A 27,627-nucleotide genomic window follows, 5' to 3' on the forward strand; every position below is an offset into this window, starting at 1 on the left:
GGCGTTTGGACAGATGCACTGCATGAGTCGTAATGCACATTATTATGGGGAAGGTGCTGAAAGACGATGCTAAGAGAGCAGCCGCATTATCTCACAGTCCTTGGGTGGAAAGGACAGATATTTACCAGGAAACACGATCACGCAGGGAATGTCATGATAATAAACATCTGTTTTGCCCATGTAGGCTGGCAGCTAGTCCGTAATATCCAGGGCTGCCTTTGTCACTCTGAAAGTCGTCATGTCACTGAACTATTTGTAATGAGTCCACAGGCTATAATATCAAAAATGCATTGATGTCAATGCCAGATATGTATGTGAACATTGCTGTGCATCAATCTTTTTATCTGACACATAATTATAGGCTTGTCTATAATAGGATTATTTCATGAAGACCTGTATTGTAATATTGTTTATTCGTAGGGTTGCGCTTGGCTGCTCCTTATCTGCGAACGCACGGGTCCATGAATCCTTGGCTGTGACCACGTTGCATGGGGATAACTGTTTTGAAATAAAAGCAGAGGGGAACACGATTGAACTGCTGTCATGGATTTAAAGGATTTCTACTTATTGGCAACCTTAGTCGCTTGCCTGTGGCTAGACCCAGCCATAGCCCAAGAGCTAATTTACCCTATCCGGGAGGAGCTGCAAGAGAACGTTCTTATTGGAAACATACCAAAGGACTTGAACATCTCCCATATGAACGCTGCCACCGGGGCCAGCAACAATCTGGTTTACCGGCTGGTGTCGAAAGCAGGGGACAACCCACTACTGAGAGTGATGAGCAACACAGGGGAGATTTTTACCACCTCGAACCGGATCGATAGAGAAAAACTCTGCCCGGGACCCTCGTACGAGGACAGCGAGTGCTCGTTCGAAATCGAAGTGGTCATACTGCCCAACGACTACTTCCGATTGATCAAAATCAAGATCGTCGTAAAGGACACCAACGATAATGCCCCAATGTTCCCCTCCCCGGTGATCAACATTTCCATTCCTGAAAACACGCTCATCAACAGCCGCTTTGCGATTCCCTCCGCTACCGATCCAGACACAGGACCCAACAGTGTTCACAAGTATGAGCTGGTGAACGGCCAGAGCGCCTTCGGCTTGGATATCGTGGAGACGCCAGAAGGAGAGAAGTGGCCACAGCTCATCGTCCAGCAGAATCTCGACAGGGAGCAGAAGGACACGTATGTGATGAAAATCAAAGTGGAGGACGGTGGCAACCCTCAGAAATCCAGCACTGCCATCCTCCAGGTCACGGTAACTGACGTCAATGACAACCGGCCAGTTTTCAAAGAGAGCCAGATAGAAGTTCACATTCCTGAAAGTTCTCCGGTTGGAACTTCTGTTGTGCAGCTGCAGGCTACAGATGCAGATGTTGGTTCCAATGCAGAAATCAAATACATGTTTGGCACCCAAGTATCTCCCGCCACAAGGAGGCTCTTTGCACTGAATGCCACCACCGGCCTTATAACAGTGCAGAGGCCGCTAGATAGGGAAGAGACAGCCATTCATAAACTGTCAGTTTTAGCGAGTGATGGGAGCTCCAGTCCAGCCAGAGCCACCGTAACGATCAATGTGACCGATGTGAATGATAACGCTCCAAACATAGACCTGAGGTACATTATCAGTCCTACCAATGGTACTGTCATGCTGTCTGAAAAAGACCCCATTAACACCAAGATTGCTCTTATCACTGTCTCTGATAAGGACACCGACGTCAATGGGAAGGTGATTTGCTTCATTGAAAAAGACGTGCCCTTTCACCTCAAAGCAGTCTATGACAACCAGTATTTGTTAGAAACCTCAGCTTTGCTTGATTACGAGGGCACCAAAGAGTACATTTTCAAAATTGTTGCTTCTGACTCTGGAAAGCCCAGTTTGAACCAGACAGCGCTGGTTAGGGTGAGACTGGAGGACGAGAACGATAATCCACCCATTTTTAGCCAGCCTGTTATCGAACTAGCGGTCATGGAAAATAACCCGCGTGACTTATTTCTCACAACCATCACTGCCACAGACGAAGACAGTGGAAGGAACGCTGAAATCGTCTACCAGCTTGGTCCCAATGCCTCTTTCTTTGACCTTGACCGCAAAACAGGGGTGCTCACTGCATCCAGAGTGTTTGACAGAGAGGACCAAGAGCGTTTCTTATTCACCGTCACAGCGAGGGACAACGGTACCCGTGCTTTGCAAAGCCAGGCGGCGGTTATCGTCACTATTTTAGATGAAAATGACAACAGCCCCAAATTCACACATAATCACTTTCAGTTCTTTGTGTCCGAGAACCTGCCCAAGTACAGTACGGTCGGAGTGATAACAGTCACAGATGCAGATGCGGGCGAAAATGCTGTGGTTTCCCTCTCCATACTTAATGATAACGAAAACTTCATCCTTGACCCTTACACTGGGGTCATAAAGTCCAACGTGTCCTTCGACAGAGAACAGCAAAGCTCCTACACCTTTGATGTCAGGGCTGTAGACAGCGGTCACCCACCATGTTCCTCGGCCGCCAAAGTGACCATCAATGTTATAGACGTCAATGACAACCCACCAATCGTTATCTACCCTCCGTCTAACACTTCCTTCAAGTTAGTACCGTTATCCGCGATTCCAGGCTCAGTGGTTGCTGAGGTTTTCGCCGTGGATGGAGATACAGGAATGAACGCGGAACTGAAGTATACCATTGTCAGTGGCAACAACAGGGGACTTTTCAGGATTGATCCCGTGACTGGGAACATTACCTTGGAGGAGAAACCTACAGTCATGGACATTGGCCTCCATCGGCTAGTGGTCAACATTAGTGACCTTGGTTATCCGAAGTCCCTGCACACTCTGGTTCTTGTTTTCCTCTACGTGAATGACACTGTTGGAAATTCATCCCACATCTACGACCTAATCCGCCGGACGATGGAGACGCCGCTGGACAGGAACATCGGCGAAAGCAGTGAGGCTTATCCAAATGTCGATAACTTAAAGACCATCATCGCCATTGTAACAGGTGCAATGGTGGTCATTGTGGTCATTTTTATTACTGTTCTGGTGCGATGCCGCCATGCTTCGCAGTTCAAAGCCGCTCAAAGGAAGAAGCAAGGCGCTGAGTGGATGTCGCCCAACCAGGAGAACAAGCAGAACAAGAAGAAGAAGCGCAAGAAAAGGAAGTCGCCCAAAAGCTCCCTGCTGAACTTTGTCACCATTGAGGAGAACAAACCCGACGATCCAACGCACGAGCCCATCAATGGCACCATTAGCATCCCTGCCGAGCTGGAAGATCCTGGGATCGGACGCTTTGACTGGAATGCTACGCCGACCACCACCTTCAAGCCCAGCAGTCCTGACTTGGCAAGGCACTACAAGTCCGCCTCGCCCCAGTCCGCTTTCCACCTCAAGGCTGACACTCCGGTGTCCGTGAAAAAGCATCACGTCATTCAGGAGCTGCCGCTCGACAACACTTTCGTCGGAGGTTGCGACACGCTCTCCAAGCGCTCCTCCACCAGCTCAGACCACTTCAGTGCCTCGGAGTGCAGTTCCCAAGGAGGCTTCAAGACAAAGGGTGGGACCTTACACACCAGACAGGTAAAAGAGCACTTTTACTGGTCTATAAGTACTGCATATAACTGCCCTGTTCAGTACTAAAGTGCCAGTCCTAGCTTAGTTGCTCTGATTTATGCATCTGATAAATGTAGGACAAAAAAGCAACAAATTAGAACCTTCCCCTCACCCATACATGTAATTCATGTACTTTTATACCAAAAAAAAACCCTGAGCAATGGTTGGACTCGAAAGGAATCAGGCAATTTACATTTTGTTATCCGCTTACCTCATGCATTTGTGTTTTGTTTGTTTCTTGTGTTATTTATTTATATATCTCTAAAACAATGGAGAAGTAATGGTAACTAAGTTGGTGAGAGTCGAAAATGCAAGTTAACTTCCGAAGAGACGGGGATTTTGTGCTGCTCAGTTGTCATTGTTGTGCAAACGTACAGTGCTGTCAGAAATTTGTGAAAGAAACATTTTTTTCTCGCCTGTCTACTTCGATCACCACTCTATCACTTTGGCATTTAAAACCCCATGAAAACACAAAGAAGAAATAAAATAAATATACTCATCTGTTTTCTCTTAGCAGCATCAAAGAAAACATAACTTGTTTGAGTAATGATTGTGCTTTTGTTTTTGTGCGTGAACATCTCAGTAGGTGTGTGCCTCTACGTTCCCTTTGAAATTTCCTAAGCTTGAAACCTTTCTTCCTTTGCTAGCACTACCACTGCTTTAGCACTGACCCCTTAATTAATCTTGTAACGTAACCAGGGAGATAGACACTGCGCTAACCTGCCACACAAAGCGTGTTTTTTTTTCTTTTCTTTCTCTCCGGCAGCGTGTCTGTTTCGGTGGAAAGTCAGTAGCTCGGTAGAATATGCTCGTGAAGTAACCTAGGCCATTAAGGTAGAACCGTATCCAGTCCAAAGCGGATTAGCCATTAATAAGTCTCAAATATCAATCTAATCCATTGCTTCAAAGCCTCATTAAAATGGGATGCTTGTTATGAGGCAAACAGAAAAAGCTCTTGTTGTGGAATGAGGGGAGAAGGTTCGGAGAAAGAGAGATGGAAGGAAAGAGAGAAGGAGGGAGGGAAGGAGGGAGGGAGGGAACATTACCTTTAGGTGGCACTGTTGTTCTGTAAGGCATAGACTGGCTCTGAGCCAACATGCTAGTGTGTATGTATGTGTGTATGTGAGTGCATAATACCAAGGGAGATGGAGGAGAGTCTCTCCCTCTCTCACTCTCACTCTCTCTTTCTCTCTCTCTCTCTCTCTCTCTCTCAGTCTCTGAGTCTATGGGTGTGCGTGTGGTAGCGTCTCCCTCAGCTAGCATCTCATGCCTAACGACAGGCTGAATGCGCAGCAGATTGATAATGGCAGTCGCAGATGTAAATGATAAGGCTTGACCATTTGAGAGCGGGAGAGGGCACACACACACACACACACACACACACACACACACACACACACACACACCTACACACACACAAACACAGACATACACACACAGTGCTTCCAAATGATGTGCACTCCCGGGTCAGCGCATTGAGGATCGTGTGTAATTTTCTTTAGCGTGAAAGACACGCAAACAAAAGCCCGCAGCTCAGCTAATGGAGGCGCGTGGCCGGATGGCGAGGGCTGAGCACAGAGCCCGGTTCAGCATGCGTGTGTGTGTGTGTGTGTGTGCGTGTGCATGTGTGTGTGTGCGTGGGCTGCAGGGATCAGCCAAATGTCTCCAAGCAGACCTCATGAGACATGGCACCTCTGTGTGTAACCTCATTCTTTCCCTCCGGCTGCCAAGTATGAAAATGCAAAGAGCTCGCCGCTCCGTCTGTGGACGTTTACAAATGAAAGCATCTGCTGTCGTTATTAGTGCTGCAAGAATTAGTTGGCAAAAATGGGATTAGTCAGACGCAACACGAACTGTGAAAAAACACTGCTTAAAAACAGAGCACTCTCTAATGATCTATAACGGTCAGCCCGACAGATTGTACCACGCCACAGGTAACGTTTGGGCCAATATGGCTTCTGTGGTTCGGTTATGACATGATAGAAGAAATCTGAGGTGTCTTGAAGTGAAGGCTGCAGTCGAGGCAGGAGGGACCTTCATGGGACTAGGACTGGTATAGGGAGGCTCCTCTCCGGTGCTGTATTGAGACAGGCTGAGTAGGCCGTACCGATACAGCACGGCTTATTGAAGTAAACAACTCGACCCGTTTAAACTATTAAATTCATGACGTTTCATTACAGACTCTGGTGCCACAGCGTATCACTACTCATGGCTGTAGTTCCACCATTTTTCCTATTGCTCTGAGCTGTGTGTGAGGGATTTGGGTGAACGAAGAGTCCTGCAATACGGGACAGTCTTCGCTGACCTTCCTCAGCTGCATTGTTAACTTTGAGACATGGCTATTGTGTGCTGCATAGGGAATGTTGAACAATGGTGGGCATAGTGAGAGAAAACAGCAGAAAGCTTAATGGTTCACTTTATCAGGTTATTGAACAGTTTTCGACTATCAGCATATTTAACGTGATTCCCTAGCCAATATGCATATATATATATATATATTTATATATATGTCGCTGCTGTCGGAAAAACCTTGTATCTTCAAAATGGTAACTTTACAAAAAAAACATACTTTACTTTTAATGTAAGTCAAGTTTGTTTTGGTCCAGTCATCAGGAACTTCACCCATAATGTAAAGGGCATTAGGTATTTTCAAATTATGTCAAAACCTGAAAAATGACATGGAGATACAAGGTTTTGTTCCAACGACAGCGATATATAAATTAAGGTTAAAGGTAAAATTTAGGACTGTCTGGATTAGCATTATTGAGATATGTAACATCTATTTCTATGGAGTTCCAAATGCAGTAAAATGGAAAGAATTGAGAGATTTTAGCGTAATAACCCAGTGTGGCATGATAACCCAGTGTGGCATGAACGTTCTCCTCTTCCAAAGTAAAATATATTATAAATACATCATAAATATTGTTTTGAAATATTAATCAAATCCTTACATCTGTCCTGTGCCAATAATTTATAATGTATGCAATTATATGTCAATACCAATGCATGAGTGACCTGGCTTTATGTTGTAAAACTTTCATGCTGCTAGTTTCACGCAACTAGAAACATAATTTCAAAGCAAAATGAGTCGATTGCAACACATTTGATTATTCCACTGCTTAGCGAGAATATTAGCTAGAACATTTCATATAGTTCTCTATAAATGGCAATAACAGCAGGCTAGTGAAGCAGAGTGAACACTGGCGCGAGCAGCTGATGTCCGTCATGTTAACATATACTGGTTAAGCAAACTTGTTACCAGCAAATAAGCAAAGATATTTGTTAAGTTTCGCAAAAAGCTGGCGTTTTGTCATGATTCATATGACTCACAAAATGAGAAGCTGCTTTATTTTCTAGTTCATGATGTTTCACTGGAAATCAGTCGATTGAAACTCTGTTGTTTGGCATCATCACTTGGTTTATTATCTGCATTCTGACTGGCTGTTACGAAACTTATTTTGCAGCTGAGAGATGCAGCTGTTATTCCGAATTGCTGGCGGCTTTACGTTAATCTCCATTTAATTTTAGTTTCAAGCAACTAAAGTCTCCACCAGTGTAAGGCGAGCCTTGGACACGCATCCTGTTTTCCATGTTTTCTCTCGGGACTGTGCTGCGCGGAAATAGAAAATGCCCATGTGGTGTGACAGCAACTGGAGAGAGTGTGTGACCTCCGTCTGCTAAGCTATAGCCCAGCGTCCGAGTCTCTACATGCACTTCGTGCTTTGGGTATGACTCAGTGGTCCAGAACAATAGCGGCCACTGTACAGCTTCAGAGAGATGAAATAAACCACAGTGTGAGCTGCTCTTTTCACCGGGTCCAGCAGGGTCACAACCTCAGCACTAGCTTCCTCTGTCTCTCTCTCTTTCTTTCTCTTCTCTCTTTCCTTCTTCATCCCCACTTCCTCTCCTCCCCTCCTGTCCTTCTCTGATCTCCGCCCCCTCTTTCTCTTTACTGTGACAAATAATGCTATATTTGTGGCTTCTTCCAAAGCCACACACTGCCATTCTATACACACTGTACTAAAGATTGCACTACTTGGTTTTGTACTACTTTGACATACTTTTGATTATGGTAGTATGTGGTTTTGGATGCAGCCAGAGTTATTAATTAATTAACAAAATAATTCTTAATGCTATAGTGATAATATTGGAAACAATGGGAAAAAATGAGGATTAATTCATAAATATGCACTCTTCATACTCTCTACTCTCTCTCCTCTCTCTCTCTTTCTCCATCTCTTCCCCCTTTTTTATATTCTCAACTTTCTCTCCTATTTCCCTTTGTTTACTTTCTCTCTCTCTCTCCCCATTTTCTGTCACCCCTTCACTTTTCTAGCTCCTTATATCTCCCTCTCTATTCTTCCTCCCTCTCCCTGTCTTCTCTTCCTTCTCTATCTTTCTGTTTCTCCACTGTCTCTCTTTCTCCTCCTCTTTCTTCCTTCTCCTCCTCTTTCTCTTTCCCTGTCTCTCCCTTTTTCTCCTCTTTCTCTCTCCACTCTCATCCTGTCACATTTACTTGTTCTCCATCTCCCCTTTACTTTCCTCTCTATCTTTTTGTATCTCTCCCTGTCTCTGTTTTTTTCCTCTCCCTCTCTTTCTTGCTCTCTCTTCACTCTCTCCTCCTCTCCTTGTCCAGGCCATTTTGCCTGAGGTTGTTCCCTCTCTCTCTCTCTCTCTCTCTCTCTCTCTCTCTCTTTCCCCTTTCCGTCTACCTGCGCTCACTATTGTTCTGTCATTCCTCTGTCTCCCTTTCTCCCTCTTTCTCTCTCTCTACTTTCCTTCCCTCTCCATCTGTCTCTCTTCCTTCTTCTCTATCTCGTTCTCTCTCGTTTTCTCATCTTCTTCTCTCTCTCCTCTCTTGCTTCTAATCATCTATCTCATCTTTTACATCCCTCCCCCTTTCTTTCCCTTTCTGTCTTCTCTATCTCTCTCATTCCACTAATTCCTTCTCTTTCTTATCTCTCTTCACTCTCTCCTCCTCTATCATTCACTGTCTTTCTTTCCTCTTTAGTCACCTCTTAACTCTCTCTCTCTCTCTCTCTCTCTCTCTCTCTCTCTCTCTGTGTATCAGTACTCCTCTCTTTAGCGGTGGGTGTGTTAGTCACTGCAGCCGGAGGTGTTTCAGTGGAAGCTCGTTATTGCGCCAAAACACTCCTGTGACGGCCACGGGCCAATTAACTCTGCCCTGATCCGCCCTCAGTGTACTGCAGCTCCGCAGCTCATGCTAATGCTAAAGCTCTGCCCCAGTTTCAGCGGAACGGGGTGAAAAACAGCAACCCTGGTGTCGGAGAATTATGATGTGTCATCATTCGCCTGTCATGGCCTGATTTCAGTTACGTTTCAGACTGAGAGTCGCACAAACAGAGTCTTTAATACAGCACATTTGATGACTGGTGTGTTTTTCTGTTATGGTTTTTAGTAACAGACTTATACACACACACTTCAGACCGAGACTCACGCTGTGGTATTTTTACTGACACAATAAGCTCTTTATTGGAATATATTTGATGACTGGTATGTTTTTTAATAGTATTTTTAATAGAGAGGGGTGTGCACACACACGCACAATAAAAGCTGTTTATCATTTGGTAACACACACACATACAGACCTGCGCTGGTAACAGAGTCCTCTTATTTGGGTAACCAGGAGAATATAAAAGAGTTTAATAAGCACAGTTTGGTGAAAGTAGTGAATGTAGTACACTGTCATCTGTAATTTAGCCACTGTAATTAATATAGTAATAAAAAATATAACCCTTCGCAGACTCTTCTGTCTGAGGCAGTGGTGAAGTCCTAAGTAGGTATGCTGTAAGTACAGGCCACCTCGCCACAGCTAGACTCAGTGTGTGTGTGTGCGAGTGTGTGTGTGTGTGTGTGTGTGTGTGTGTGTGTGTGCAGGTGTGTGTGTGTGCACGGATTAGCCACAATATTAAAAACACATTCTTGTTTCTACAATCAATGAGTGTGTTTACATGCACTCAATAATCTGCAGATTATTTCTGCAGATATCCGATTATTCAAATGGTCATGTAAACGCCGTACTCCGATCTAGTAATCTGATTAAGAAATCCAATAAAGAGAGCTGGGTTTTAGCTAAGAAATCAGATTCCTCAGTTTCCTTTCAGCTAAAGTGGCGCAATGTTTAAAAAAAGCTGCGACATGAAGTTTTACGTTACGTTTACGTCGCGTCTTATTCTGTGAGTTTGTTGGCTGGTTGCAAAACAGAAATCTGATTACTGTCTGACTCATGTAGACCCAGAGTTTCCCCATTATCTGAAGTGCATGTAAACGTGTTGATCGGATTACTGACAGAATCTGATTTTCTGCAGTTATGAAATTATAAAGTGCATGTAAACACACTCACTGTCCAGTTTATTAGCTCCACTTACCAGTGCACTCTGTAGTCCAGTTTCTCTGCATACTTTGTTACCCTGTTCTTCAGTGGTCAGGACCCCCATGGACCCTCACAGAGCAGGTACTATTTGGGTGGTGGGTCATTCTCAGCACTGCAGTAACACTGATGTGGTGGTGTTGCGTTAGTGTGTGTTGTGCATGTGTGAGTGGATCAGACACAGCAGTGCTGATGGAGTTTTTAAACACTGTGTCCACTCACTGTCCACTCTATTAGACACTCCTACCTTGTCAGTCCACCTTGTAGATGTAAAGTCAGAGACGATAGCTCATCTGCTGCTGCAGTTTGTGTTGGTCATCCTCTAGTCCTTCATCAGTGGTCACAGGACGCTGCCCACAGGACGCTGTTGGCTGGATATTTTTGGTTGGTGGACTATTCTCAGTCCAGCAGCGACACTGAGGTGTTTAAAAGACCCTTTTCTCCCTGTTTCGTCTGATGTACGAGAGCTGAGACTTCATTTTATTAATGTATTTTACCTGAAATTTGAAGCTGTTTTGCCTGAAACGTAACATTGTGGTCTGAGGACGTCCTAAAATGCACATTGTACAATGCCAGCTTTTTTGTACAGGCATGACATCCAACTGCAGCACCGAGCGCATTCAACCAGCGCAGCTCAACAGCCGCATTTCTATAACAATGTCATCTATGTTAAGTACAAGAAGTTATGTAAGGTACCAGTTTGCTTATGTATTTAATATGGATGTGAATGTGAATACTAGTGTCTTGCTATCGTTGGCATGAAATAAATGAATCAGTAAATGAGCGACTGGTTTTTCAAACCATTGGCAAATGAGTTTTTACTGTCACCGGGGGCTATTACCACGGTAACGTCACAGGGCACAGGCCCACACACATCCTCTCTCACTCTCTTTCTCTCCCTCTCTCACACACACACTTTTGCACATCACTTTTTAATGGATGTTCTGAACGTCGACACATTAAAGAGTCACTCAGGAAGTGTATGAAACATTTAAGTTCTTATTGATTAAACTGTACATGCAGAGAGCCGAGGGGAAACTTCAGCATTTCTGATTAATAAACTGAAGGAGGAAATTGAATTTGGAAGCGAGTGTTCATTGCTGACTGCAAACAGAAATTATACAGTCATTTATAAGACTGCTCGGAGGTCCTGCGTTTCATTTTAGAGAGGTTATTTTTTTACTAACCCTGGATTTGAGCTGAAGCACTTGAAGACAGCAATTTTTTTCCCTTTTTTTTTTCCTCTTTAGTCTGTGTGTGTAAGCGCGAGCTTTAAAGTCTTTGCTATTTATCACCTCCAGCTTTTCATTTCTGGAGTGTCTCTCACCTCAGCAATCCAAAAAACGCTCAGCGTCTCTGGGACTCTACTGAGAACTCTCTTATAGGCAGCATTGAAAAGAAGCTAATCAGATTTGCATCACTTTAAAGATTGAATCATACCCAGCCGAAGTTGTACGTGGCAGAAAAGCACTGAACTGCTGAAAGCTCTTAACCCTTAGAAGCCTCTGACTTGTTAGCAGCTGCGCTAACAAAGCAGCATGTCGTACATTTATATTTGTGAATGATTTTTTATTGAAACAAGGGGAGAAATTCTGATGAAAGTGCAGATTCTGAACATTCAGTCTGCATTTGAAGAGGAAATCATTAATTATAATTGGAATTTGATTAATTGAATTTTCTTGTTTAGCCAAACGAGAACAAAATGTTTACATTTTGCCACATTTTGTCATTTGTTGACATCAAAACAACAAAAAATATATATGAAAAATGAATCTATCTATCTTTATCAGTGCCTGTGTGCCTATCATGTTAATTAAATGTACAGCAGAATGACAATAACGTCTAAGTATTAATGCCTGAATCACACAGAGCTGCTCTCATAAGTGTCAGAAAGCATTAAACTGCAAAATCTCTTAAACATGATTAATGGCGTTTATGAGTTTAGGGCGTCAACGTCATGATCCCATTACAAAGATGTGATCAGACTAATTGGCACAGCCTGCTTTCAGTCTGCATTTAACATGTTTATGCAGCTACATTTACTCTGGCACTTAATAGTACATTCTTAGGTTGCACACATGCATTGGTGTTTATTTAGTTGTATTCATATATTGCATTTATAATATATTGTCATTGCCCAAAAGGTCAGCAGACAAAATGAAATTGCACTGATGACGTTACAGTGATGTTCAGCTTTTTTCTATGTGTTGTAATAAAGTGTTAAAATGCTTTGAATCACCATGATCCTAACGTGGTGACTCAACTGCGTCGATTTATCACTTTGAAGTGAAGGACTGAATCATACCCAGCTTTAGTCACACAGCCTGCTTTTAATAGAGTTTAGTTCATGTAAAGTTTGTGTCCATTTTTTGGTCCAAAATAAACTCCCTGGATGTGAAAAAAACAAGGACATCAAAAAAGCCTGACCCCGCCTATCCAAAAGCTCATCTTTAGCCAAAATGAAGTTCTCATGTTAGTTTCTCAGGCTGTGCTTATTTTTGGCTAAAATAAAACCCCAAAATAAACTCACTGACCACCAAAAACACGTCCTGCGATCAGTGTCTTTTGCGGTGTGTGTCAGTGACCGTTACAAACATAAACACCACGTGAACAACAATCTTTTTGACTGCCAGTGTGTTTTAATGAGTTACCACCTGAAATCTGTCAATGGGGGGCGAAGTGGCCGCTTTTTCACTCTTTCACTATAGCTGGTCTGTGCGAGTGAAACTGAATAAAAGTGTTTTGCCCTCAGTCTGACCTGAACTGCAGTGCTGTACCGTTCTGCGTTTAGGAGTTTAAGAGGCTAATGTAAAGGGAAAAAACACACCATATGTGCACCAGACAGAGGCTACTGTCAAGGGCAATGAGTAAATAGCACCAGGGGAATTAGGATAGAGGAGCTAGAGAGTGAGTGTGTGTGTGTGTGTGTGTACTTGGATTGCTCTATTCGTAAGGTCCAAACAGTCCTCACACTTACTGAAATGTGACAAAAAGGTTTGTTAGGCACTCTTTGCTGGTCTAAGTACATTTGTTTTATAGACATAATGCTTTTTCTGAAAAAGGAGAAGCTAGAAGAACGATTAAAAACATTTGCCCTAAATCGTTAAATTTATTAGAGTTGTTTTGTTACAGTATCACTGGAGTCCATGTATGGCCTCATAAGTGTGAGCATTATAGTAATACTCTTTTGAATAGAAACAAAAGGGTTAAAATCATCCCAATTATCCAATCAGGACCTTTCCCCTCCATGGTATCTAGGTAGACACAGCCAAGCTGGGTCTCCCATTGGTTAGGACTTAATTGAACTAAATTGAGGAACTAAATTGAAGACCTAACGCATCAGATTAACCGCCAGCATGATTAGGAACTGACAGTGGAGTCATCCACATGTTGATTTACACTGGGTGGCTCATTCTAGGACTCTCAAAGTCCTAAATATGTCACTGACTCCTGTTTCAGTCAGAGAAAACAGTGACCACTCTGATCTGTGGCATTTAGATTAATAATGGCATTTAATGTAGACTGGACAAAAAAACTTAACACTAAGATGCTTACAGAATCCCATAGGAGCGCTAACAGAAATGAACATTATCATTGAGGTGTTTTTCTGTGCGTGTGAGCGCTAAAATAGAGAGATGTAAAATTCTTAAGTTTACATGTGGCTGGGTCATTCTACAGAAACGTCCACTTTTCTATCTCTCCATAGGAGTCACTGGTGTTACCGATCCTCATTGGTGTCACACATAATAAAGGGAACACCAGAGACATTTTTAATGAAACATGCATTTTACAAAATGGCTGCTACAGAGCATCAAACCACATGTCGTCAATCATGGAATATCCACTAAAATATGGAATTTAATCCATTTGTATTGTATTTTTTCACAGTTACCTAATGGTAATGTTAATGGTAATACCACCATGTGCTTTTCTTCATAGATCCTCAGAAACAGGTAAAAGGAAGTCAAGTGATGTCATCAGTGTGACTTTTATTTCAAAATAAGAGATTTTTTGTTACGTGGTAACACCAGTGACACGACTCCTGAGGACAACTTTCATTATATATTTTATAATATTTATTGTGTTCTTTATATCATTTAATTTATATATTTCATAGTCATGTATAAATTATTGTAGTTAAAATTGCAGAAATTGCATTTTTTTTTCTTCAAAATATGGCCTCATCCTTTACACGTGACTGTAAGGACGAGCTCTTCTGTGGTGCTTGGAATTCTATATGATTGATTTAAAAACCAATATTGCTAAATTGAGGCTCAGAAGGTGTAATTGTTAAAATAACGTATTGTTTTATTTTAAAATATAAATAAATTGTAACTCTGACATGTTTGCAGTATATCTGTAAATGCTAGGGACAGAGAAATTGACGTTTCTGTAGAATGACCCAAATATGTTTTAGATATGTTTAAAAAAGAATACATGTAAGATCTCACAAGTGAAGTAATACATGATAAATGTGTGTGTATGTACTTGTATCATTATCCTTGTAGGTCCTCACAAGTACAGTTTGGGTCATTTGCTGAAGTATCATTGGTCTCCAGGGAAGACCTCACAAGTGAATACGCTGTGCGTTTGTGTGTTTGTATTTCTATCCTTGTAGGTCCTCAAGTGCAGCATTGGGTCATTTTGTCAAAGTATCATTGGAGTCAATGGAAGATAAGTAATATACCGTGTGTGTGTAGCCATCTCTCCAGTGACTCTGGGGCCTAATGAATGACCGCCCTAACGCTCGTCCCGTGCGGTGCGATGCGGTGTGTAATAGAGTCTCGGCTGTGATTGCAGCGAGCCTCGGGGACCGGCACGTTCTCCGCAGGTTCATTTGGACTTTAATGAGGGATTAGCATGGACAGGGCTAGAGCGTCAGGCTAAAGTTTGAGCAGATTAATGGAGTGTGACATTATTGCACCTGAGGGGAAGACTGTTACGATATCCGGCACATTGAGCTGATGTAGGAGAGGGAGAGAGGGAAGGAGAGAGAATGGAGAGAAAGAGGGACGATGAGACGTTCCGAATCTGTATGTCTCTCATTAGTTACACCAGCCGGCTTTTTCTCTTTTGCTTTTTCTCTGTTCTTTTTTCTTTTAATCACTTTTTCCAGCGTTTCATTAGCGCTTTTACTGGGAGGTTACAGAATTCTGCTAACATCAGTTCTGCTGTCGAGCAGCGCTGTAGTCTAGTCTGAAGTACTGGGTGTATTGTGACTAGCTGATGAGATCACAGTTAGCAAGACTAGCCTAGCCGCCAACTTAAACAGCTTGGTTGTCTTTATGTTGCTAAATGTGTTAGTTATCTTGACACATGCTAGCTAGGCTAGCTAACCTGTTAACATTACAATGGTGTAATTAAACTTTGCATAGAATTATTAATGCTTTACATGTTGCCTTCACTTAGTCAGCCAGTTGGGCAGGTAGTGAGTCTTTTCTCCATGACTGTTTAAGTGCTAATTTGTTACTTTTCTTGTGCATTTTTAAGTGAATATATGCAAATCCTAGACGTTCCCCAGTGAGTCTATAGCATACATCTGCATATAAAGTAAACTACACCTCTGCTGTAGAGTTTAATCCTTAAAAGCAGACCTCATACCACTAGCGGCCTGTGTCCTCCACGTTCCTCCCAACTTTTCAAAGTAAACAAAATATAACGAAGTGTTTTAATGTTGTTGTGTCGTCATTGTCAGTAAAGTTTTACATTATAATGTCAGCTGATGCTCAAACAGACGTGTTAAAAACACATTGGGCCTCATTCACCAACCATTCTTAACCTCTTCAACTCCCCGAGACCACCGGTGGTTCCAAAACGCACTTCGTCATATTCTACATAATTTTCATATTTAATAAGCTACATTCTAAAGGTGGGGGTCGTATGAGAGCTGTAACTGTCTTCTTCCCAGTCAAATAGATGGGTGATGTAATTTTAAACCATTATAATAAAAGAAGCTGAACTCTTTCTGGCTTTCAGCAGTGAATTGTAAGCATATAGCAACATGTGTATGATCATAAAACACAAGTTCTGTTAATTTGAGGGGAGCTTTTACAAAATTAAATAAATAAATAAATAAAATAAAAATTTACATTTATTTCATGCAGTTACTGAATAATTTGCCTTACGATTTGGTCATGTAAATTCAGACGGACAAACCAAAATATACCCTGGAGAATAAGAAGAGTTACACAGTTTTGACGAAGATGCTTTCTTATTTGGGATTCGTTCTTGGGTAAGAACATAATCTTCACACTCAAGAGCAGGAAAATTCAAAATTCTATGGTTTAAAACACATCATGAATCTGACGTAGACTTTTTCTTAGGACCTCCCTCAAGAACACATTTAAGAATATTGATATTCAATATATTGATGAATGAGGCCCACTGTGTCTTTAACTAGACAGGCGTGTGAAGGACCACATCCAGTTAAGGATGTGTTGTTTTGTTTTGTATTAAATTGAAATGCTAAAGCTAACAACCTGAGGTCTGTACGAATAGTTGGAGAAATATGAAACCCGTGCCTTTAAGGATTAATAACAAAAATGTTATTTATCATTGGTTTTTCCCTTCATGGAGCATTTTTCCCAAAATAAAGCCATCAGTTTGAGGCATAGCATACAGGACAGCCGTACACTTATGATGTTTTTGATCAGCAAATGGATTTTTTGGTCTTCCTGCACCCTCTGAGTTCTGCGCAAGGTCAGTCCTGCTGTGTTTACAAAGCAGGACTCTTGTTTAGGCCTCAACAACATGACATTTCCATGAGTATCTCACAAGTTTTTCACAAGTTTCCTGGTGGGAGCGACCTGGCTAGTCTCTCAAACGCAACTTTGATTCCACCAATTTTTGGACAAGCTGCAGAGCCAGAAACCTCATGTTCCTCGCAGCAACTTTGAAGCTGCTGTGAGAGAAAGGTGAGGCGTGAGCTGCTGGGGGCTTTTCTGATGGTGTTATTGATGGACTGTGGGGCGATCAGAGCCTTTTTGACCGCAGCGTTGCCTTGGGCTGTCTGTGGTAAAGCCTGCGTGAAGGTCTAGGAATATAGAAATATAGACACCAGGAGTATGGCGCCTCACTTGGGCGGGAGCAGACAGGAGCTTTTGTAGCTAGCTGGAGCTTTTCTTCTTTTATTCATTTGTAGTGAACTACTGAAGGTGTGTGTGTGGCTGGGCTCCAAAGCTCTGCACACCAGCACTCAGCTACTTCTCTGTGTTACCTTACAAACCCTTGAAGATTTTAGAGGCAGGGATGCAGGAAGTGTGGCCGCTGCAGCACCCTCTCCTGTCAGGGCAGTTCTACTGTTCTGCAACTGTGAAAATGTAATATTAATAAAAATTAAAATACTTGAAAGCACATTTATTGGGTTCTCCTACTTTATACCTTTGCTCAGTGGCCATTTTATTGGAAACACCTACCATATAGGCGCGCTTGGTAGGTTTACCATTACAGATGGCAGCCCATCTGCTGCGAAGTTATGCCACTGTGCAACACATACTACCATGCCTTTACATTGTCAGTGTCACTGCTGTGCTGAGAATGGTCCATCAAATAAGCAATGTCTTGTCAGCGGTGGTCCTATGGTGGTCCCTCTTACCATAAAAGGTTGTAATAAAACAATGAGCTCAACTCTTTCATTGTAAACCTACAAATTGCTCCTATATGGTGGGTGTTTCTGAAAGACCAATGTAGAAAGTTTCCAATAAATTGGCAGTTCAAGCTTATAGCCCTGTCTGTACTTGTAGGGTTATTTTTTATTTTTATACTTTAATAATCCATGTTAGCCTGTCACATTTGGCCGAGGCATAGGTTGTTGGTGTAGTTACTTGCTATGTCGGTCACTTGTCATCTCTCTCCAAATTATAGCAATCATTTATAGCAGTTAAAATAATAAAAATTAGGCATTTGGCATGATGTCACAGTATATGGCACATATACGCTGCTTAGAACTTCTGCACAACCAACATAAAACGCCTCCCACGGCTGCGTCGAGGGCACCAACCTAAGGCTGTTTGGTGCACAGACCATTTGCAAATTACCAGGAACTATAAAGGCGGTTTATTTTCAGAGGCTTGTGTCGTTGACTTTTTGTGTCATTTCCACTTTCATCTCACAGCCATTCTCACATCAAAAGCACGGCAGAGTCGAGCACGTGGGGATGCAGCGTGTGTGAACGTGTGTGTGTGTGTGTGTGTGTGTGTGTGTGTGTGTGTGTGTGTGTGTGTGTGTGTGTGTGTGCGCACGACACTTTTGTCACATTCATCTGAACATTAATGCAACGTTAGAGAGTTTTTTTCTCTTGGCTCCGTATCACAGAGGGATTTTTTCAGCTTTAGGCGAAAAGATAATTATCATATAGAGTCTTAGAGAGACGGGGGAGTATGTCTGTGTGTGTGTGTGTGTGTGTGTGTGTGTGTGTGTGTGTGTGTGTGTGTTTGTTTAAGTGCATTTTGAGGACAAAGATGTCTCGACTATTTAAGAAAACAAGCAAAAGGATCCAGACTTTACAAAAACGGAAAGAAAACCCATTTCTCTTTGGTTACTGAGGTTAAGGTTGGTACTTTGGTGCATATTGGTTCATATAGGGGCTTACATAAATATATATATAATACTCGTTGAACATACTATTATTACATATAGGTGCTTTCATATATATATAATATAAATGGGACCATCTAACCCCGGTGTAGTTCGTTTGAAGCAAGAATGCAATATGGATCAAAGACTGAAAGAACCGTCGTCTCCTCTCCAACGGACGGTTTCTGGTATTGTTCTGACACATGGATGTGTGTTATTTTCTCTTCATGAGTTCTGAATTAGTGAGTACAAAATGGATAGTTTCAGTTTTAAAACATGGCTCATTTAAAGAAACTGTAAAATACACATAAAGCCAGTTTCACCGAACAACAGTAAAATTTGGCTGCCGATAAAGTTGAAGGGGTGCAGCAGTGGGAAAAAAGCTGTCTGCTTCAGGTAGCAGTTAATTCCACTTCGCAGCAAATTTATCTGGGTCAACTTTAACCCTGCAAATTTGCAAACTGTAGAAGTGTGAGCTTATAGAAAACAAGACGGCGAGATGTGATATTGTCTTTCCTGCTCTGCGGTCAAAGTAATGTTGCTTGTCACTCGCAATTACAAGAAAACAAAACTTGGTAACCAGTTTGCCGTTAACTGAACTACATGTTCCCTCCAAAATTAGATCACATCAAAACTGCCCTTAATCATCTGAACTTTAGTCCACTGGGTGAAGAAAATGCAGGTGGCAGTCTGGTGTGACCACCACTTTATTATTATTACAATTATTATTATTAATAAGTCAATAATAACAATTTATCATTTCTTTTTTTTGTCCAGGCCAAGAAAACCAAACTGTAGATAAACAAACCCCGATGCATATGGGACATATTGTTAGTATATATATGTTCTTACATAGAGCAAAACCTTGATTTTCCATTTTGGTATTTTTCAAAACAAAATTTCAAAAAATGGCAGCTGCAATTTACACTGTGCCAAAGAAATGGTCCAAAATGACTTAGAAACATCTTTTTACATCAATTTACATTTAAAGTTAAGGATCATTTTTCCTTTTCCTGTGAAGTTACTGTTTTGAAGATATAAGGTTTTATTCTGACAATACATATAATATAAATAGGACGTATTCCTATCATTAGTGTTGTTTTCTATATATTACAGGTTGGACATATTGATGTTATACATAGGTACTTCAATATATACAGTGGGGTCCAAAAGTCTGAGACCACTAGTGAAAATGCATTTACATAAAGTTCTGAATCTCTTAGTATTTGGCACGTCTCCCTTGCTTTGACAGCGATTTCTCAAGCTGGCATGGAATCAGTAAGTTTGTACAAAAGCCTCTGATGAACAGATCAAATCCACCTGGGAGTCGTCTGAACATGAGGTTCAGTTGAAGATACGACAAAGAAACCTCACCTTTTTGTACAAAATGTTTGACCTTAACATGGTCAGTTTCACACATTTGCTTCAGTTTGAAAAGTGCAGCAGAATTTCGAATATTTTTCTTCATTTTAATCGATATTATTTTTCTTTTTTTAAATGTTTTGTTTTATTTCTAGGATTAACTGAAAAAGGCCAGAATTTTAATGAGGTCTCAGACTTTCAGACTATATATATTACATATGGAACATATTGTTGGGTAACACTTTACTGTAGGGTGCTGTTCATAAGGCTACATGACACCTACATAAGGTTGTCCTTACAACTGACATAACCCTACATAACTGTTTATAAATGCTTATTACAACAGGCGTCATCTGACTTTGATCAAAATTGGCAAATGTAACCTTTATAGCGAATGACGCTTATTGGAACAAGCATTTATAAACAGTTATGTAGGGTTATGTCAGTTGTCATGACAAGCTTATGTAGGTGTCATGTTGCCTTATGAACAGCACCCTACAGTAAAGTGTTACCTATTATTGTAGTATATGGACATATGGGACATATATGGGATATGTATGACTCAACATCCTGACATGGTATCAAATCAAACGTGTGTGTGTGTGTGTGCGTGTGTGTGTGTGTGTGTGTGTGTGTGTGTGTGTGTGTGTTATTTTTGTTTTTTTCGTCTGCCTATCCTGTCTGGATGGCAGCCCATTTATCGAAGTAGCCAGAAAATTCAGCTCTATCCATCTTAATGTCATTTCACAAAGCAGAATGATTGATAAGCGAAGTTTGAGGCGTTAGTTTTGTGAACCTTTCAGACAGGCTGCATGCAAAAACGCCAAAAAAAATGGATGAGTGTTTTGTCCTCCGCCTTCGCTCAGCTCACTCTAACCCTTTGCCATGCTTTTTATTCCAACATTTCGACCCTTTCTCTTTGGTGTTCCTCAGACTACTCAGCAAGTATGATTCCACTTATTCACACTTATTTTAACCCCTCAAACGCTGAAAAACGGATCTGCTGGTGGGCCGATTCTGTTCCTCTCTCCTCTAACTTTATAGCTCAGTGGATTTACATTGTGTTCCATGTAGCTACTGTAAAATAGGGCTGCACGATATAGATCAACATTGGCCTTGGCAATACTGATATTTGCTCCAGTATGCAAATAAGCCTATTAACCATCTCAGAATGGGTTATTATCGCTTACTGTGACCCATCACAATTACAGAGGAGTGTTTCTGTGGGTGTTTTGATGGGTCAAGGCATTCACATGATCCAACAAACTCATCATTTTCAGCCAAAAATAAACATTTAATCTTACGTGTTTTAAAGTGTGATGTACTGAGTAAACATTGTTTTCAAACGTACTAGTCCATTTACTAAGTTTTTTTTATGTCATGAAAATCAACATATTTACATATTCAACCAAAAATCTCGCCCATTCACATTGAAGTTAAGGAGTCTTTCAGCCTCAGAATGCTTTTTGAGTGGGACATAACATAAGGCAACCTATCAGAACAGAGCTCATTTACATATATCAGCCTTAAAGGTGCAGGAACAGACGCAGCCTGTTCAATTCTAAGGGATGTGGTCATGTAAAAAATGAGTTATGACTCTTTTTGGTGCATAAAATCACACATTATACATTTAAAAAACAGTGCAATTAAAAACACAGCATATGGGTCCTTTAATGTAGTGAAAAATATTGCATTATGGAATCTCCTTCGTATCGTGCAGCCCTATTGAAGCTTTAGGGTGCGAAGGAGCTTAAGAGGTGAGCACTGCATGACCGAAACACGGACATAACAAAAGCATAATTCACTCACTACAGACTGCAGTGATGAAGGGAACCGAGGGAAAGCATGACTCAGACCCTCTTTCACAAAGCCAAACTAAAGTAGATATGGTGGAAGAAAATGTTTCTTGACTGTTCGCTGGTTGTACAGTACATCTGAGAATGAAGATGGTGACACTGCTGTTTAAATAAATGCACCCCCTCCTTCATCATCCTCCTCTTCCTCATACCCTTCATTTTAACCCTTAGAGGTCCAGTTATTGCCATTTTGCTATACGTTACATTTTTAGATAATTGTAATTAAATCTGTAGTGACTTATACAGTAGATTACATTTACATTTGATTTACAAGTTTCTTTCAGTGGGAAAAACAACAAACATCAAAAATACAGTCATCCCCGGAAAAAATATAGCTTTATTTACGACAGTAACGTTCAAATTTAAATCATAATAATATATCTAATGTGGTGTGGAAAGTTTAGAATCTGCACTTTCCACTAAATCTCTTCTATGTTTCAGGGAGCTTATAAATCCATAAAATCTCCATAAAAATTGGCCATAACTGAGACCTCTAAGGGTTCATTTTATTCATAATATAACCTTTGGCCCAGTTTTGACACCTATATTTTGTTGTTTTCTTTTTTTGTTGGAAAATCTCAACAATCCACTTATTTCCCTTCCAAGTGTGTGTTATGTATAAGCGCTGGTTGCTTTGAGCCAGAGCATCAAGCTAATGTCATTCCCCACCATTCACCCCCACCATTCACCCACATTCAACTTAATAGAGGTGATTATAGCCGTCCCATAAACGTAATACAAAACCGCACCTGACATGAAAAATGTGAACGACTGCTTCCATCCTTCATTCCTGACCACAAGTGAACGACTACTGCATCTCTTCATGTAATTTATATTGTACTTTAAAGATGTTGTATGTAAATTGAGCTCCTGGTAATCTTGCTTAATGTGCTGTGATATTCTGTAATGGACTGTTATGTTTTTCTTTTTTCTTTTTTTTCTTTTATGCATTTTCCTCCGCTCGATATAATGTAATCCCCCTCCTGCAATCTGTACCAACTCCCATGCACAAGTAATCTATTATTATTACTATTATTATTATTATTATTACAACATTTTTTAAACTGTTTTCTGCTGAGCATTGTTTGATCTTTTTAATTTCATAATAAATGTTGAAAAGTGAGTTTTTATTTTTCTTTTTTGCTTCTCTTGCATTTGCTCTATCACTGCTGTTTTGGAGAAAATACATGGGCCGTACCGTGTGTGGAGAGATAGAGGGAGATAGAGAGAGAGAGAGAGAGAGAGAGAGAGAAAGAGCGAGAGTGCAATTACATTTAAATCTTCAATCAAAACGGTTAAGGGGCAGATTTACTAAAAGAGGCGCTAATTACTGACAGTCTACAGACAATTTGCGCTGGTGAGGGCGGCCAATTTAGTGAGTTATGTGTTAAGAATGTTCATGCAAATGAACACATGCGCAACTTCATAATTAACATATAACCGGCTCAAAATAAACCTCTGTTTTGCTCACGTCCTTTTAGTGTGGAAGGACGCGTCCAACAGGTGGGATTAAAAAAAATCAGTTTGTATTTTGATTTATTCTGTTAAACATTTGACTTTTTTTCTCAAAATACTGGTTGTTTTGGCCTAAAAGTCATGACGTATGTCAAAATAATTAGTTATTATTCTTTCAGGAGGTTTAAGTATTTTGAAAAAAAAAATCTTATTTCATCATAAAAATTATGCCTATATAGTCAATCACAATAGTCACAATTTAAAGTCCAACATTTTTTAAATGTTTCTGCATAATTAAATGGTGAATAAGTAAACAGTGTCATTCAGAGCAGTCTGGTGTGAAATGCTCTGTTTTAGAGAAACTTGCAGAGTCAGAATTCTCCACAGTGGTGATGATAGGAACCAGACGTCTTAAGAGGTTAATGCCTCTAAAAGCTGCCTCACATGAAATGGTTAGGAATGCACAGCCTGGTGCCTGAAACATTGTTTTATGATAGTTTTGAGATAAAGTTTTGGCCTAAACCATATTTTTTTCAAATACATTCATGGTGGAGAGGTACATGCAGGGCACTGTGAGGCAAAATAGTCCCCAAAAAAACCTTTTCCACTATTTTCCATGATCAACATTCCATATAAACTCAGAAGACTTGTGTAGGTTCACTGGTGGTTTGGTATAGTAAGTAAAATGTCTATATTTGTGTTGTTGTCACGGCGACCCCTGGTTCCTATCACCACGACGGAGTCGGTATGTTTCACTACAATGAACCAGTTCACATCAAACCACTCTGAATGACTTTCTTTATATCTCAACCACATAATTGTCCAGGAATTTTGAAAAATCCATGGAATTCAAGGCAAAGCAAATATATTGTTTGTGACAGCGCACAACATCAGTATATCTGCCCCGAAGTTTTCACCCTGTTAGACTGACGAAGCTCCACTTTATCTTTGGAGCATCACTGATTCACTTAGTGTAGTTACATCACTGTAGTACAGTTTCTGCTGCTTTCATCCACCATCAAAGATGTGAAGTGATGATTTAGGCCCATATTTTGTCTTCAAAAACCCAAAAGCTTTTTTTGTCTGTACAATTTAATTTGAACAAACTGCATGTCTCACTTAAAGCGCTGAACAGTGGTGAAGCCCTAAAGACAGGCTGGGATTTTGACGGCCAGCTTTATTGACTTAAAATTGCTCAGGCTGTAAATATATCCGGCCAGATGCACCGTCTTCAGGGAGTAGAAACAAGAAGGTAGATGTAATGTCATAAAAGAATACACAAACTTTTCAGATAATATTTTGCAAATGGTATTTTGGGTCATATCAGCATTTCCACAGTCATATCTAACGAGTCGTATGTTCATGCATTAATAAAAAATAATCAACTAGAAAATACCACTGGCCTTCTGAAGTGTCTTTTAATATTTTTAATAACCATATTACAGTGTTTGTTTGAGGAAGACAATGTTGTGTATACATTTATAGGGCAATGAATAAAACCAGTTACCCTGTAAACTCCAGGGGTCTGTATGCAGGCCCTCACTCGGAATTGTAGCACTATTAGTAACTGAACTGTTATTAACAGTTTCTGTATAACTAGGATTAGTAACTGAGTAATAAGCCTCTCGATTAGGGGTTACACTCCACCCTCATCCAGGAAAAAAGTCTCTCCTACCGGATTTAACTGTTGCACCCTCTTTATCTGTGAGGTCAGTTTTTCCTGATGGTGTGCTGTTTCTCAGAGATGCCTCCTGCAGGACTTCCCACAGGTTTGTGGAGCTGATTTGATCGACATTCGCATTTACATTTATATTTACATTCACATTTATGTACAGTATTTAGCCTCCCTCAGACTTTTCCATCCAACTCTTCACAAAGAATTTTAAGGTTAATTGACAGGTGAAAGTGGGTCGTTCCATAACAGACACAGCCCCTTTTGCTTCCTTCTTCTTTTTCATAATAATAATAATAATAATAATAATAATAATAATACTAATAGTGACTAGAGATAAATAACTGGATAATATGTCATTGTTTAAGGGGTTTTGAAAGGTCCTTTCTATTGCAGACACACCGTTTTGTCTACTTAATAAGAAGACGATAAAGAAGAAGAATGATTAGAGATGAATAACCACATAATGTCATTGTTTAAGGGGTTTTCTATTCTGTTTGAAGGTCCATTTTATTTATTTACTTAAGGAATTAAAGGTCATGTTGACTGGACCAAAAACCCTCACCTCCTCACCCTCATAATAATAATAATAATAATAATAATAATAATAACTAATTATTTAGCCTAGCATATAAGATGGTAAAGGCCAGGTGACTCTGGGCAGTCCATTACAAACAGACCCTCTTCTGTCTTCAAATATTTATTCTTACTTAATTGAACAGTAACAGTGAAACTGAAACATTTGTTTGAACATTTCAGGGGGAGGAGAAAAGTGTCCCCAAACTTTTGAAAGTCAGTTTAATAACACCGATAGGTGTGGAAAGGTGTTAGCTGTATGTGTGGACTCTGTGTGCTGTAGCTGTGCTGGACCATCTTAGTTGAGGCTGGGATTAGTTCAGTTCTACTCAGTACATACTGACTACATACTGACTACATACTGACTACATACTGAGTAGAATGTTAAAGTGAACCTCAACCCTTCCAACACTGACCCTCCAACACTGACCCTCCACCACAAACCCCAACACTGCTCCAACTCACATGTACACTGGCTGTGGGAATAAATAAGAACTTAAAGGACTTAAAGGAGGCCACTGTTCGTTTGTAATTGGGGTGTAAATCACTCAAAGTGATTCAATTCAGTCATGATTCTTGAGGAGATGATTCAGTGCATCATTAATTCTCAAATTTCATCACAATCTGATTCAGTTTGTTTTCTGAACACTGTAGTGAACTGGAGGAACATTAGCAAAATATAGACAACAAAAACACAAAATATACACCAAGGCTTTTCACATTTAAAAACAGCCCAGAATTTCACTTTGTCCAAAAAATGAGTGCCTACTTTACTGAATATGATTAGAATCAGCTACTATGGTATCCGGAATCAATGCAGTCGATTCACCACCTTCTGATTAGTGCATCACTGAGACAGTGTAAGACAATGCAGCATCACACAGAAATCTCCAGCTCCACATACTATGAACAACGTGGACATCCGCACAGCCCAACAACTCCGGGGCAGATTTTAATGTGTTAAAGGGGGAAAGACAAAAACCTCTTAATGGATCACTGATGAAACACCAGGTCAGAAAGGGTTAAAGACTGAAATGTACATCATCCTCAGGAACGCCGTTCTGTGCCACATATACAGGCATTTCTGATTCTATATGTGCTTTTAAATGTAAAGTAATGAAGACCACATACAATGTATTTCACTCACAGCAGAGAGCGAGTGTCACTATTGTCTGCCAAAGAAACAGTTCATACACACTGTGGGTAAAGGGTGAAGCTGAATACTGAACGACAGATTGTGAGGATTATATGTGTGTGGGAGAGAGAGAGAGAGAGAGAGAGAGAGAGAGAGAGAGAGAGAGAGAGAGAGAGAGTGAGTCATTATAAAGCCATAGAATCTGTGTTGTGTTGAATTTGAGTCTGTTTTTGTGTTTATTCGCCTTTGGAAGTCGCAGTTATCACTGGCAATAGTTAATATATTTATTATTTTTTGCTTCTGGCCCAGTGAAACAAGCACAGAAAGTGCAGATTCAATGGAAAGTTATTGTTGTTACAGTTTTGTTTTGCAAAAAGAAGAACCATCCTTTATATTTTTTAATGTTTTTCTCATTTTTTGACATCAAAACAAACAGAAAAAGTCAGAAATCAGAAGCACAGACTCGATACCTGATGATACCTGTAATGAGTGACATACAGTACTGTTCAAAATTCATAGGACTAACCACACTGTTTAAAACTGTTCTCAGCAGTGAGTCTGTTTTTACTGTGATTTGAATAAAACACCATATGTGATTTGAACAGATGCTCAGTGAACAGAAACTAGAAGGTCTTAATTTGAAATAAGTAGTTATTGTGTTGTGAGCTAGTTTGAAGAAGAAAGTTTGGTTCCAGATTTCTTGTTTAAACCATCACATGGAAATAATAAACTCAATGACCAACTGTGTCTGTTAGAGCTGGGCCTTCGATTTGGGCCATAATTGTCAAAACCTGGTCAAAACCTACATAATTCTAGTAGTTTGTTAGTGATTCACACAAGACTTTCTGAGGCTGAAGTTTCTTATTCTAATTTTTCATTCCACCTTAAACGATGCAGGAGTTACATCCTGGCACTTTGGCACCAAATGGAAAATTCCATGGCACCAAAATGTAACAGCTACGCTGTCTAAGGTGGAACAGAGGATTTGACAAAG

General features: G+C 40.6%; 1 protein-coding gene across 1 annotated transcript in view; it reads left to right on the forward strand.

Annotated features, from left to right (window-relative positions):
* Nucleotides 1-27,627, forward strand: part of LOC118807723 (protocadherin-9) — a 407,775-nt gene that overhangs the window by 430 nt on the left and 379,718 nt on the right. Inside the window, exon 2 of the mRNA XM_036569769.1 lies at nucleotides 421-3,579. Within this exon, the coding sequence (XP_036425662.1) occupies nucleotides 544-3,579 (3,036 nt within the window). The 5' untranslated portion in view covers nucleotides 421-543. The remainder of the gene's footprint in view (nucleotides 1-420; nucleotides 3,580-27,627) is intronic.

This window comes from Colossoma macropomum, unplaced genomic scaffold (assembly GCF_904425465.1).
Source record: "Colossoma macropomum unplaced genomic scaffold, Colossoma_macropomum, whole genome shotgun sequence".
Lineage (NCBI taxonomy): Eukaryota > Metazoa > Chordata > Actinopteri > Characiformes > Serrasalmidae > Colossoma > Colossoma macropomum.